Genomic DNA, 16,445 nt, shown 5'->3' on the forward strand with positions numbered 1-16,445 from the left:
TGATGGCCCTGTCTTGGGCTTATCTAATCAACAGGCTGATAAACAACCCTGGCCTTTCACATTTGAGAAGAGAGAAGCTGTCATCTCTACGGTAAGAGGTGACAGAGGAGCAGCTGACAGGATGGTTCGGTTGGCCTTCTCCTGCAGGACTCTCTGGACCTCTCATGGATGATTTTTTTCAAAGAGGGGGGATGTGAAAATGGAGGGATTTGCTGAGGTCAGTTGAAGAGAAGATAAGACTGGGTCATTCTACAGAAAGGCTTACATATGTGGACATAACTTTTGTGGGAAAGAATGCAAGCATTAACCATATGGGAGAAAAAATTGGTTCATTTATTTTAGTATACAAATAGAATAAATTGTATTCAAATTATTTATATTTATCTAACAAAAAAGATGCTTAATTGGCCTGTCTGCATTACTTTTTTCTTGCTGCATTAGCAAATATATTCACATTTTGATGAGAACACAATATACAGTACAGTATAATCCATTTTTTATTTTATTTTAGTAATGTAGTTAAAAAAAAAATTGTCTCACAATTTTATGCTTTAACCCTGTTATCGTCATATTTTCTCTACTAAAATAATAAACTATTCCAAGAAACCAGAGAACTAAGAACCACGAGTGAAATCCTAACCATACAGCAACAGGCCAAAACATATGGCTGATAAAATATATACACTATATATATATACACAGGAGGCTAACAAGGGACACACGAAACACCAGTGGATACAATCAAGGTGAAAAACTACAATACCTCAACTACGGCACATGAGACAGGAAGTGACACAAAAGTCCAAAGACAAACACAGGCTGCGTACGAAGTCGCGTACTCTCTTGAGTAGGTACTTATTTTGAATAGTGACAGCAGTCCTCCTGTTTCTACACGTTCATCAAATAAAAGACAGAAAAAATTGCTCACTGCTCTGGATAATGGTTCATCTATATTTATACAGTGAAGACTATGCAGTGATATTTTACAGTTGATTTCTGTACCTGAATATCTCATACACACAATAACGGATAAATTACAGAAAAACCTGAATATCTAGTTTAGACCTACATGAAAAACCTGAAAAGAACTGTTTATTTCATTTGTAAATGTTTGTTCTGTTGTATTTATTTGTGGTATTGCTCGTAGCTTGATTATTTGTTCCTATTGTATTACTGATTTTAACAATATTTAACATTTATATGAGTTAGGCTAGTAGTTTTTGGCGTCATATTGTTTATTAAGGTTACATGGATCACAAACAACTTAAACAATAACTAGGGCTATTTTATTTTATGTATTTATTACTTTTATGTGGTGGGGCCAGTGAAAATTTTGACAGGGGAAGTAAAAATTTTAACCACTGGCCTAACCTGGGGTCTCATTTATAAAACTGTGCGTAGGATCCTTACTAAAAGTGTATGCGCCCAAAAAGCAAAAATGCTGTATGCAAAAAAAATATTCAGACTTATAAAACCGTACGCCAGAACCTGCGCAAAATTCACTTTATAAATCCCAGTCAGCGTAACACATTTGTCTCCCCCCGAAATAACCATATGGAGCTTACAACGCCTAGTTTTACTATGCATATCCTAGTCTGCATATCATTTGCATACGATTATTCATCCACGTGATACAAGACATTAGGAAAATATGACATACGAAAGTGCCGTCGCATTACATTAATACAAATAATTTAGTAGCTTATCCTTGCCTTGTTTTTGAAAAAATAAATTAAATGGTGTAAAATACATTTCAGAGAAAGTTTTTCTCAATCTTTTCCACTGGCCAAATAGTATTTTTAATTGATTTATATTTTTAATGGAAACGGATAGACCTTGTTGTGCATTATTTGCACAAAACGTCTCGGTTACGTATGTAACCCTAGTTCCCTGATAGGGAACGAGACGCTGCGTCAAACGCTGCGGGAACGCCCCTGCGTTGTGCGTCATGAAGCACGTATGGAATCAGCCCAATGGAGAGATGAAACGTCATAGGCGGGTGACGTCATCGACCAGGAAACTATAAAGCACCCCAAAAACACAAGCGCATTAGCTTCTGATAGGCTTGAAGGAAGCGCTAACGGGAGTGCCGGGAGTATGGCGGAGCGACGCAGCGTCTCGTTCCCTATCAGGGAACTAGGGTTACATACGTAACCGAGACGTTCCCTTTCAAGGGAACTTCGAGCTGCGTCAAACGCTGCGGGAACGCGAATACCCACGTCGCCATAGGACCAAATGACCGTCATGTGAGACTAGCGCACAGAGGACGAGAGCACCTGTGCCCCAGGGGTAGAGCTTAAGTCTAGGTCATAGAACTTAATAAAAGTATGCGGTGAAGACCATCCAGCCGCATCACAAACATCACTCAGGGAAACCCCCGACAAAAGAGCTTTAGAAGCAGCCATACTCCTGGTAGAGTGAGCTCGGACAACCAAAGGTGAAGGCTGGCCAGCCGACTCATAAGCAAGTGAGATAGCCTCAACCACCCACTTGCTCATTCTCTGTTTAGACGCCGGACACCCTTTCCTGGGTGGCCCGAAACATACAAAAAGTTGTTCTGATTTCCTCCACAGGGCAGCTCTGTGGACATAAGCGTCTAATGCCCTAACAGGGCAGAGTGAATTAAGTTTCTCCTGGTCCGATGACATAAATGGAGGAGGACAGAAAGCCTGCAGAACCGTAGGTCTAACAATATTAGTAGGAACCTTAGGAACGTAACCTGGTCTAGGATGCAGAAAAGCTTTAACCATGCCAGGTGCAAATTCCAGGCACGAGGGTGAAACCGACAGAGCCTGCAAATCTCCGATTCTTTTTAGTGAAGAGATAGCAAGCAAAAAGATAGTCTTAAAAGTGAGAAACTTCTCGGGAACTTCTTCGATAGGTTCAAAAGGAGCTAGGGAAAGACCTTCTAATACAATGGCCAGATCCCAAGTCGGCACCCTCGTACGAACTGCTGGCCTCAGCCTCAAAGTGCCACGGAGGAAACGAGTTATAAGCGGGTGTCTCCCAAGAGAAACTCCACTGAAAGGGACGTGGTAAGCAGCTAGTGCCGCCACATACACCTTTAGTGTGGAGGGGGATAACCCTGTGGAGAAGCGCTCCTGCAGGAATTCCAGCACTGCACCCACTGGGCAGTTAACTGGGTCCTGCAGGTGTTCTCCACACCAAGAAGTGAAAAGTTTCCACTTCAAGGCATAAAGCTTCCTCGTGGATGGAGCTCTGGAGTTAAGAATGGTCTCAACAACCTCGGTTGAGAGACCGGAGTCTATGAGCTGGGCCCCCTCAGAGGCCAAGCCCACAGTTTCCACAATTCTGGGCGGGGGTGAAGTATCGTGCCCCCCGCCTGGGAGAGTACCCATTAATTTGGCCGATTCTCTGGTGGCACGCAGGGATAAATCAGCAGCCTGACGCAGTTCGCGAACTACGTCAGTACTGACCTCCTCACTCTCACTCATGTCCCTTAGCAGATCAGCCTGGTATGCCTGCAAGATTGACATAGTATGCAGACATGACGCAGCCTGACCTGCTGCCGAATATGCTTTACCCACCAAAGCCGAAGTGTTTCTTAAAGGCTTGGTGGGTAATGCCGGTGCCTTAAAAGATGATGCTGCTTCGGGGGAGAGATGGCTCGCAAGCGTCTCTTCCACACGAGGCAACGCACCATAACCATGAGCCTTGGCTCCCATAATATTAGCGTATGTTGAAGTCTGGGGACTAAACACTCTATATGACACCGGTTTTCTCCATGATTTCGACACCTCGGTGTGGAGATCATGGAAAAACGGCAGGCACCGGCGTGGAGGCTGCACACGTGACGGCAAAAATCTCTCATCCAACTTTGATTTAGAAACAGACTCCTGTCTAGTCACTGGCCATTCAATATTAAGTTTTTCAACAGCTCTTGTTAACACCTCCATAAGCTCATCACTCTCAGGAGTGTGGGGTGGCGAATCCTCCACATCTCCCTCAACACTAACAACATCAAGTTCCTCAGAACTGGATAGCCTTGGTGCCTCAGCCCGAGCGGAAGAAACCGCAGCGCGTGCTTCCGAACCCGGGACTGAGGCACTGGATCTCACAGGTGAAGGGAGAGATAAGGCAGAGCCCGTCTCAAACCCCGCTGTGAGATCCATCTGCGATCCCCACGATAAGCGCCGCCGCTCTGCCTCGGCAGAAGCGGGACCCGAACCGCGGGGAGCGCGCACCGAACCGCTCTCCTCAAAGAGCGACCGGCGGGAGCGGAGCGTCCTTAACGGCAAACGCTCGCAATGCTCACAGTCTGCTCCCTCGAGAGCAAACTGGGCATGCTGAACTCCCAAACAAACAACACAAAGATCATGTGTATCCCCGCTCGTTAAATAACGCGAGCAGGGAGGAACACACTTTCTAAACTGCTGTTCGTCCGCCATAATCTCTCAATATATATATATATAGGGATAAATTGTTTGTGTGGTGCAGGGTATGTAAGACAGACAATATCACACAGGGACAGATTCACATGTAGCGCGACTGAAAGCACAGAAGCTAATGCGCTTGTGTTTTTGGGGTGCTTTATAGTTTCCTGGTCGATGACGTCACCCGCCTATGACGTTTCATCTCTCCATTGGGCTGATTCCATACGTGCTTCATGACGCACAACGCAGGGGCGTTCCCGCAGCGTTTGACGCAGCTCGAAGTTCCCTTGAAAGGGAACTATTTTCTCAGACAATCTGCTATTATCATGATAAGCAATTATCTCAGTAGTTAAAACGTTAAAATACAGCATGCCAGAGGGAAAGTGTTCAAAAGCATTGCATCCACAACAAATATTTCTATTTATTGAATATAAAAAATGTTGTAACCTCTCAGTAATGATTTCATGAAGTTTAAGTGTTTAACTCCATTAATGAGAATGGCATATTTAATCTAAATGTTTATATCAGAAGTAAAACATAGTTTAAATCATTCTTTTATTTATTTAACATGTTAGGCTGCAACCCCACTTTTGAAAAATCCCCAGAAATGGCATACTCAAACTAAAACAGATACAGTTCATGAACCCTTTGCACTAAAAGCACAAGTATGGTCTCATTTGAAAGCTGACACTTGGCAGTTTATTGTAAATTTAGAATGAATTATTGTCATAATGAAAAAAATTTCTTTTGTCTTCATTATAATTACTAACGACTGGCTATTCACGCTGTTTCAGTCCCTAATTTCTTTTTCAAAGTTCTTACTTCACATTTGAAACTGTATCAAATGCCCTTCTTGAAAAAATAAACATTTCATTAAGCATTCCTATTTTAAATTTTTCATAAAAATAACAGCTATGTAGCATGTTAGCTTTGCACACCATCAATACAAGAGAATTTGTGAAATTAAAGCATGTTTTTGCTCCAAATTTACTTTATACCGCAAGTCGAGTGTTTTAAATAACCTTCTGTGATCTGATTTGGCTTCGGATAAAAAAAAATCAGACAGAAAATATATTATTTTATAGTATTCTGCACAATGATAAAGTCTAACGTTACATCGATTAGCATTAGCCTACATTATAAATATAATTTATTATTATAAAAGTACCTGACATGGCTCGAAGAACACAGATAAATCATATATCGTAGCAATTATGTTTATTGTCTCCAAAACATCTTTATCTACATGTTACAGCGATCTCTGGAAGCTTTGTTTATGTCAGGGAGTTCCTGGGATGTCACATGATCTGGCTCTTCTTCATGTGTGCCATATATGGACTAAATGTGCACAGGGCGCCCTCAGGCTGCCAGTATGGCCGTGTGTCCACCAAAGTGTTTTTTCACGCAGCTGGCGTATAATTCCAATTGTTTTAAATGGGAGCGCTGCGTTTTTTAAACGCCATGAGCGTGACGAGGCGCTGAGCGTGTATTTAACGCTCAAGCGCTGAGCGCCCGGCATTTTTTACTGGTCGCCGAGAGTTGAAAAATGTTCAACTTTGGTAAAAATGCTGCGCTCATCACTGTCACTTTTTACACAGCCGGAAAACAGGGGCGGGACAAATACCACACGACTAACTGTCACAGCATTCTTTCTGTACAACGACGTCAACCAGCAGAGCTAACTGAACAAAATGGATGAAAAATAACTTTTTAGTATGAAACAAATTATCTACGAAATCAGTTACAAGTAAACTGTGCTGCGGATATTCTGTATCATAGCAACGAATCGTCTCAACTGAAAAATCGCAGCGCTGCCAAAACGCTCTCAAGCGCCCACAGCTAGGCGTTTTCAGCAGAGCGCCTAGTGTTTTCAGCCAGCTAAAAACGCTTTGGTTGACACACGGCCTATGGATTGAAAACACAGTACATCTGAGTATCCAGCGCTCGTAATGATTACATTGGCACATTTGGGTATAATTTCAATAAATATTATTCATCTCTATAGAGATCTGACATAAACCTATGAAATCTATCAATATTTCCCCAAATCTGCACATTTTTGAGCTAAAAGCCCCGAGGGACGTTGTTTTGTCAAGCGCTTTCATGACGACCTCACAGGCGTTTTTTTTTCTGAATGGGAGCGGCAGACGCTCATTATTCATCTTAAAGGTATCGGCCAATTTTTTTATTAAATAACTACTGACACAAATTAAGACATAACTGTCACTTTAAGTTTCTAAGAATAAAATAGTTGTCAAATACTGAAATTTGAGTCTTATATCTTTTTAATGATGTACAGTTTGTCAAGGTAATAACATTCTAATAGTAACTTTGAACTACTTAAACAAAGAACGATTCTGTGTCCTCGTCCTGCTGAAGCTTAACAGAAACTGTTATTGTGAACATGCACTGTATTTATGATTAGGACTCATAATGAAGATTTACGGTTTGACTTCATTTGCCGTTAGATATGCGCCAGTTTCACTAATTGGCCCAACGCGCTCGCTGGTGCAGACATTTAAGAAGGGATGGATATTTGCTTCAAGTGATAGGCTTGGTGAGTGAAATTATATTTTCATTATCTTTCTGTATATGTATAATTTTCTTTAGATTTTCTGTCTAAAAGTGACCAAAAAGACATTTAACTCCAGCTCACCATCGGTGTCGCCAAACTTATGCGTCAGAAGTGGTGCACGCCTCTTTAAGGGCCTGTTTTGTGTGTAGGCAATGGATATAAATGAGGCCCCAGGCCTGTAGAAAAAAAAACCTTAGCGTTGAGCCCTGAGGTCATCCGGGTACTTTTTGCCTACTCTTGTATGTGTATGTGAATTTGGACATACTTCTTTTGTCACATACTGTTTTTGGCCTTCTATATAGTAGGGAAGTATGCGGTTTCGGATGCAGCTGTCATGCTTTAAGTTTATTTGTCTGTGTTGCTAGGTTGGTTTTTCTAGGTTGTTAATTAGTTCAGTCTTCCTTCCTGCCTGTATGTCTCCATGGTTACTGATTGGTTTAGTTCTGTTCAGGTGTGTTTAGTTAATTCGACCCTCTTGTTTGCTGTCTATTTCTATGTCATTGGTCTAAACATTGGTCGTTCTGTTCCTGATTTTGTCCCTGTTCCTGAGATTCTGTTTTGTGAAGATTTGAGTTTATTTCTAAATAAAGACTGCTGCACTTAGATCCTGTTTCATCTCTTCTGCAACCAACACGGCCCAGAGATCATGACAAAGCAATCGTTAAAAGTTTGGGGTCAGGAAGATTTTAAGAAATTAATAAATAAATAAAAATCAGTAAGGATGGCTTTAATTGATAAAAAGTCACAGTAAATACCTTTATAATGTTACAAATAAACACTATTACAAATAAATGTTTTTTTTGTAACTTTCTATTTATCACAGAATTCTGAAAAAAATGTCATGGTTTCCACAAAAAATATTAAGCAGCACGAAAGCAGCACTGCTTTTAACATTTATAATAATTAAAAAGAAATGTTACTTGAGCAGTAAAAAATATATATTTCTGAAGGATCCTGTGATACTAAAGACTGGAGTAATGGCTATTGAAATTAATCCCCATTAATAAATTACACTTTAAAATATATTAACATATAAAACTGTTTTTAAATGTTAATAATATTTAACAATATTACTGGTTTTGCTGTATTTTTGATCATATAAAATGCAGCTTTGGTGAGCATAAGTGACTTCTTTAAAAAACATTAAAAACAAATCTTACAGACCCCCAAATTTTGATTGATATCATGAAACTCTGGAGGGCGCAGGATGATAGGTACTTTACATACAATCTGCAAGCAATCACATCATTACCGCATGGCACAAGCCTCTGCAGATCGTACAGCCAATGAGATTGCCTGCTCAACATTTAAATAGTCTGGTTCATTGTTTGATATAAGCTAGTCTTGCAGTGCGCTAACAAAATTCCTCTGAAACCCTCCATCTCTCCTAACTCCACCTGCTTAGATCTGCTAAGGGAATTATGTCTATTTATGCAGCAGCATCATAGCTTTCAGGCTCACAGCAGCATGTGTATCTATTAGCAGTAGCAAGTCTATACTTGCACTGCACCTGCAAGAGCAGCAATAATCAACAGCAGCATAGATCTAGTCCGCCAAGACCAAATACATTAACATTGGCATATTCAATAACATGCATTGAAATAGGTGTATACTAAAATGCATTATTTGTCTAATAGAATGTTTAAAACCAGTTTGTATAATGACCCAGCTAAGTCATAAGTCAATCATAGCAGAGACAATAAATACAATAAGAATTTACCAACAAATAAGCCCATATAAGCTAAATAAACAGGACAGTGCAAAGTAGTGGGATACTAGGCAGGCAACATAAAAAAAAAACTCAATTCTAAAGTCCTTGTGTTCTACTTTTCCTCAAAAAGATTAAGAACTAAAGAAAAAACAAGAGAGCAAAGGCTAACTTTCTCTTTCTCCCGGAGCTTGTTCTTGATTTATACCTTTGAAGAAAAAGTCCATTCCATCAGAGAAAAAGACTTTTCCACTGACTTTTCTCAAAGGAACTAAAAAGAGCCTGGCGATTGTTATAGGGATGTGAGTGAGGAAGTGAAAGTACAAGACTTAGTACAAGACAGCAGAAAGAAAAGAGGATAGCACTGAAGGAATAATTACATTAAATCACCATTAAAGTCTAAAAAATAAGATTTGGACTTCCAGACAATATTTTTTCTGCCTTACTTTTTTAGCTTTGAATTCAGTTGAACGATTATCTGAACATTATTTGCACCCCTATAGTCCACAAGAGACCTTTGACTTCAGTAAAAAATCAGTAGTTTTAGCTGTTGCACTAGAAGAGCTCCTTACCTCAGTAGCAAACTGCTGCAGCCCACCAATATTGATAGGACCTTCCTCAGAGGCATAGAGGTTACAGCCCCCCACACACAGATCAGAGGTGGGACACACCATGCCACAGGTCAAACCCAGAGGGTTATCGGACAGTATTGCCTTGGCAGCACCATAGTAGTTCTAGAAGACACACAATAGAGCCAATGATAAACATGGACTCAAGCAGCGCTTTGGAGATTTTACCTGGCCGACTAAAGCCATGTAAGTGCTTATGCTTAACTAACTGAGAAATATAATACGCAAAGGATTATAAGATTATCACTTAAGCCAACATCAATAAACTCTGTTCGGCGTAACTGCTGAGTGAGCAAGTTCAAGCACTGTAATAAGTGTTACCTTGTTGGAAATGCTGGTGATGAAAGACTTGATATCCAAATTGGTGGGGCAGCTTTTCTGACAAGGAGCATCTGCACATTTCAGGCATCTAAGAAAAACAATAATTTTTTTATTTTGAAATCTTCAGAGTTATAAAAAAAAAAAGATTTATACAGACAAACACAAAAAGGGTAAAGCAAAAAAAAAACTCAAGTCAAATAAGCTACTGGCACTGCTGATGGTGTGCAGCCGTAGATAATGGTTTGCCCTTTGTGTGGTTCGAAAAGGAGAGCTGAGAAACAAATGGCTGATGCTTGTTTTATCTTAGACATGTCTCTGCACTGACTGTGGTGAAGACTGATACCTCTTATAAATACTGCTGACTTCATAATGACCAGGGAACTCCATTTTGGTAGACAACAACATGCCTGCTTTAAATTATACATGGGATAAGCCAATTAAATATTCAACGCGGAACAAAATGCATGCAGCACATTCCATCAGAGCAAACGAGCGGAACGGCTCTGGATATAGGTAAGGCTCGACTAGGTCCCTGTGAGCGTGAAATTCCAGTTGAAACCTAAAGCTGAAATATCATGGTTTTGACAAGACATACAACAAGTGTGCGATAATCAGAGTTCAGTTACCTGATTTTTGGTCAGTTTCACATACATCTTTTAAAATGTTTTGACTCATAGTAACCTGCCACTTTTTTTTAGCATTCCTGACTGATTGAGAGCAAACACATTCGGACAAATGTCATTGGGAAATTGAGGGGCTGCATGCATCCATAATAAAAGGATCACATCAAAATTCTGGCTAAAATCTGCGGACAATCAATGTGGATTAAGCGAAGTGATGGGAATTGTTAAGAATTTTGAAAAGATTCCTTTTACTGATTCCAGCTCATGCTTGCATTCACCATTATTTTTCCAAATATGTATACCTTACAAGAACAAAAAGAAATGCAGTATTTTTAAAAGTGAAAAAAATCCGATCTAATAATTGGTCTTAACTACATATTAAATAACAATATAAAATAAAAATGTGCTAATTTCGTATATATTGTTTTAATAAAATTCTGTACTACTGACAACACTCAATTTTGTCATATGAACCAACCAGTCAGTAACTACACTGATTTAAGTCTCATCCGTTTTCTATATTTCAGTCATGACAACTCTCGGGATAGTTTCTAAAACATTTTATTTAAATGGAATGTACATAAGTTTGGTCTTGACGGACTAGATCTGCTACGCTGCTGCTACTTAAGCTATGGCTGCTGCAGAGCAAGTACGACTTGCTTCTGATAAATACTCAGAACATAAAATCAATTGAAACATGCAGCAGGTGGTAGAGAGAGGGAGACCCCCCATAACAAATCTAGGTCAAGTCAAGTCAAGTAGACAGAGGGCTAGAATAAATTATTTGCATACTTGTTATTTACAATTATTTACTACTTATGAAGGAAAGTAATAATGGATATGTAAAATTTATTTTCTGTGGAAGTTACATTGAAACAACCAATCAGAACACTAATTCGTGGCTGAACTATTCATTTTTAATTTACTAAAAAATGGTTGACTCATTAGATTCATTAATTTAAGAATTTAACTAAACTAGCTGCTTTTGACTCTTGTAATATAATCTGTTCTTAGAGTTTTTTATTTTATTTTTTAGAAATAACACTGGTTGCACTGAATTTTGGATTCTCTAAAAATAATCTGTTCAGTGGTGTTGCTGCCCTGGAACGTCATTCAAATGTTGTTGTTTTTTCTCGGCTCCCAACTATATTTACAAGACAGAAAAGCACATTTCCAAAGTCTCATGTCTCACAAAATCATACTTAATAAAGAAAGCATGGAATAAACTTAAAGCAATAAATTTTATCGTATTCTGTAGCAAGGGACTTCAAGGGCAAACATAGAGTCAATGCTGTACTGCTTGAGAAATGAAAAGCTTAGGCCTTAAATGTAATTCAGTCAAATAAATATGCATTTGAAGTTCGCTTTCAAGGGCAGAATAATTCCAGTATGATCATTAACGGAGTCAGCTCTCCCTGTGGGCAGCGACTGAAATCTCTGATAGATATGCTGCGTGTTGTTGCTACTGGGAGTTTTCCCTTGTTTAAGAATGGAGGCCGCTGGGATTCTCAATTATAGCAGTTATGACATTATCTCACAACATTTATGCCTCTAAATATTTGCTTGTGTCTAATAATGTCACAATTCCGTTTTCTTGGCTTATTTGCAGTACATACATCCTTAGCATTGCACACAGTGCTGCGCTGGAGGCACATTCATATTTTTTTAATTGGAAATTGAAATGTTTTCTGTTATGTGAACGCAGCAGAAGTGATAAGCTCTGACCCCTGCACTCTTAAATTCAGCACCTTGTTCCATTATTTATTTGCGTGTGTTGCCTGGTCTTAGCACCAGCTGGTAAATGAGCCACAATGGGAGGTCAGACTAAACATGACCTCTGGAATACGCACTCCGCTCCAGCACTGTGTCAGTGGTAATACCTCATGTCACTACAGTGTCAAAGCGTTGTACACTCATTTCATTTGACAGAGGTCATATCTGACTGATGTTGAGGAAATATATGTTCAAGGCATCCGCTCATGTAGAGTGAAGTGCACTTGGGAATCTCTTGCTGTTAATTATCAGAGAACCCCATCAATAATCCTAATGAACCTGATTAAGTAGAGTTGTCTGCACTTAGCACAGCTGGAAGGAATATACAATATACATAGAAATGACAAGGGACTGTTTTTATTTCAGATATCTCTGACCGAGACAGTGTAGTTGTCAGAAATGTCAGTTTTTAATTTTAAATTAAAGACATCCTAATTAACTCATAAAATAAAACCATAATTAAGTGCTAGTTATTGCATATACTTGTGGAAAAAATATAAATAAATAAATACAGTGGTGAATACATTTTTTTAAGGTTAAAAAAATAATAAACTCACTGAACAGAAGGCAATTAAACTGAGCAGTTGACAATTTCTATTTAAGGCATTGGACAAACCCACTTATTTAGATAATGAACATTATTATTGATTTAATTTAGATCCATTTTATACCAGTTCAGTGTAGTTACTAGAGCCCGACCGATATGGATTTTTGGGGGCCGATGCCGATACCGATATTAGAGAGTAAAAAAAGCCCGATACCGATATATATCGGCCGATATTATTTATGTGTATATTATAATACAGTAGCAATATTATTTGTGTATTATAGTACAGTATACCAGTCAAAAGTTTGGACACTTTCCTATTGGTGTGTACAAACTTTTGATGGGTACTTTACACATGAGCTATAAACAGAATAAATATATTTTATAAACAAGTTTTGCAATGATCACTCAAATGTGGTAATCATACACTTGTGTGACAGATATGTAATGGAGGCAGGGGGAATGATAGAATGAGAATTATACAGCTGAGCTGTAACCAAACTAGTTTGCATTGCATGTTATATTATATTATATTCTATTATATTCTAAATACTGTTGCATAATCTTCACTAACGACTTTGTCTTTTAATTTAGTCATAACTTGTATCAATAAATAAATAAAAAGTGTCACTGACAAAACCTTATTATCTTCTATTTTTACTCTTAATTCCTCTAATCTCTACCAGTGGAGGAAGAACTATGATCTTTTTACTAAAGTAAAATTAATAATATCATAATGAAAACGTTTTTAATTACATGTACAGTACTTTTATACTATTTTAAATAATTAGTAAGCAAAATGTACTAAACGTGAAACTAGGCTACTCTTAATGCAAAATGGCCCTATATAAAGTGTTATAATTATATAAATTTTTGGAATATTGCTTGATGTTGTAACGTAGCGTTATCAGGCAGAATGAGCTTTAACACGGTGTCTACATGGCCGTTATTGATCGCGTCGCAACAGCCGTTTACCCGAGACAAAGCAGAATCAGTTTACTGTCGGAGATCGCTCGCGCCACGCATTTTAATCAATGTTTCATCAACCAATTGCCTTAATAAATAAGAAGTAGGCCTAAATATAGCAGACAATATAATCAGGACTTCTCAGCTGCGCACTTGCAATAGTCACAAGCTCACACAATACGTGACAGAGGCTTGTAGCATAGAAATCAATTCTGTGAATTACACTGCGCAAATCACAAGTAGGCTACTACCCACCGGATGAAGAAGGGTTGGCTCTCAGTCTCCACAGGCTACATAAAATATTCATTTTATTTTATTTTATTTTATTTTTCGTGTTCGCATTTATGAGGAAAAAACAATGTTACAGACGCGACAGTTCAGCACTACGGACGTGAGCGCTCTGAAAGCGGCACTAAAATATGCTTTGAAACTTTCACATAGACATCAAACAGAAAGCACAAAACCTTTCGTTTCAAAGTGAATTTCGTTTTGTATTAATTGTATCTTAATTTTAATCAATGTTTCATCAACCATTTGCCTGCATTTAATTTATAAGAAGTAAATATAGCAGACGATAGACAATCTCGACACGGAGGCGCCTGCGGGTGAACTGGAGCTCGTCTCATGAACCGAAACTCAGCGTATAGACCTGAGAATTGAAATATATCTATATTGAAATGTCTTCTTTTAAACAGAACAATTCAAAACGAAAGACAGACAGACTCATGTAATCGTATGAAATGTGCATTTCTCTCTTTCGCGCGTTCACTGAAGATCGCGAGTCAGCATCGTCAACTTCATCTTTGGCTGACACTGACTGAAAACACTAGTTTATTAATAAACAATTAAAATGTCTCCTTGCTATATTTGTTGTATTCACAATCATTACTTTTGCCAGTTCTTGTGACAGCTTTTAGGTGCTTTATTGGCAGCGCACCCTTACATGAATCACCACACCGCATTTTTTAAAATATTCATTTATCGGCCATTATAAATGCCGATACCGATAGTTAGGAAAATGCCTAAAATCGGCCGATACTATCGGCCCGCCGATATATCGGTCGGGCTCTAGTAGTTACTTATGTTATGGGCAGTCGATGAGCTTTAGTTTGTTATTTTGAACAGCGAAATGCACTGACAACCGATTCATTCAGCAGCACACACACACATATATGTCTCACTCATTTCAATTGTGGAATAAACTGTAAATCAACAGAGCACAGCAAATTTCATAACAACAACAACAACAACAACAACAACAACAACAACAACAACAACAACAACAACAACAACAAGTGAGCTCTTGTTGCACCACTGATCCTATAAAATTTCCCAGATAAAATATAGTCCACGGGACCACTAATGAAAATACTTCTATTAAACTATTTTCTAATTTAGTATGATTCTGACAGTTTCATGACAGTTTCCTCAATCTTTTGACATATAAGAGGTCTTTGTACCATTAAAACAAGTTTCATAACTCAAAACGTCCTCCTCATTATAAATAATGATGATCACATAAATTATTTTCAATAAATAATATTCCATAAAAAATAAAATTTTGATTTAATATTGACGTTGACAATATTGACGGCCCTTAAAAATTGATTACTTCAGACAGTCTCAGAATAAGGATGAAAAAATTTTTCCACATATGTTTTTTTTTTGTGTGTGTGTGCAAAAAAATTAAAAGTTCAGTCATAAAACTCATATTGTAATTCTGAACTCATATTCACGTTCTGATTGGTTTGTTCAATGTAAGGTTCTCTATCAATTTTCCATATTCAGTGCCATTTCCCTATATAACCATGACACATCCACACGAATACACTATCTCTGTTCGTAATGAAAATTATTTTTCAAGCCCTCCACCTACCCCAGCACCACCTGCTACATTGGGGCAGGTTGGAGGTTAGGATTAGGGTCTCCCTCTCTCTAGCAGTAACAGCAGCATTTTTTTTATTTTATCTTCTGAGCATTTAGCAGATTCAAGAGGTACTTGGTCTACAGTAGTAGCAGCAACCAAAGCTCAAGTAGCAGCAGCACCAGCAGGTGTAGTTCGCCAAAACCAAACCTATTTACATTCCATAATCCATTTACATTAATACAATGTTTTACAACCTATCCACAGAGCTGTCATGACTGAACTTTATTAAAATGATAAGTGAACCTCAAGGAACATATTAAAATAATGTTATGACCCCTTTAAAACCTGATGAAGACCTGATTCCGCCCGTATGATTTAAGAATTATCCAAAGATCATCTTAGAAGAACATCCATCTATACATGAGCAATGCCACAAATTTACTTGATTAGTGACCTAAAAGTGCAGAATCTAAAATAGTTCTTATTAATTTGGATTTAATTAATATGAATAACATTAGTTTTGAGGTATTGTAAATTGAGGATTAAATTAGATGTTAAAACCCAGGTTTTCATTGTGGTCTCTCTCTAGCACACTAGCTCATGTATTACTCAGTGCAACAAAACATGATACAATGTTAGCTCATTTAAAAACCAACGTGGGCATTAGCGAACACTGTCAAATCACCTCCTGCCTCCCACTACTTCCAACTTAATCCCAAACGCTCTTCTGTAGAGATGATGAATTTATCGTGTGTGTGGGAGGTCAACTTGGAGAGATACCCCTCAAAATCCTCACTTGTGAGGACATGTAACTTGTGGGGACAGAATCATAATGAGGACCCTAGAGAGGTGCCAGACCTCTCGGAGAGGACATGAGGAAAGTGTCCTCTCGCAGACCGGCTCTGTCATCTTAATTACTTAAACCCATTTTAGATACGACCAATTAAGCCTGGCTCTAAATCAAAGGGGCCTCCTTTCAGACTAGGTAGAGGGACAGCAGGGATGAGAGAACAGTTTTAATGATCAATCCACCTTTATATAC

General features: G+C 38.5%; 1 protein-coding gene across 1 annotated transcript in view; it reads right to left on the reverse strand.

The window, feature by feature from the left end:
• The window catches only part of dpydb (dihydropyrimidine dehydrogenase b), a 202,947-nt gene that overhangs the window by 127,524 nt on the left and 58,978 nt on the right, over positions 1-16,445 (reverse strand). Inside the window, exons 4-5 of the mRNA XM_077225503.1 lie at positions 9,628-9,715; positions 9,250-9,411 (exon numbers count right to left, since the gene is read on the reverse strand). Coding sequence (XP_077081618.1) covers positions 9,250-9,411; positions 9,628-9,715 — 250 coding nt within the window. The remainder of the gene's footprint in view (positions 1-9,249; positions 9,412-9,627; positions 9,716-16,445) is intronic.

Source organism: Siphateles boraxobius, unplaced genomic scaffold (assembly GCF_051911475.1).
Source record: "Siphateles boraxobius isolate OS27281-9 unplaced genomic scaffold, OSU_SipBor_1 1, whole genome shotgun sequence".
NCBI lineage: Eukaryota > Metazoa > Chordata > Actinopteri > Cypriniformes > Leuciscidae > Siphateles > Siphateles boraxobius.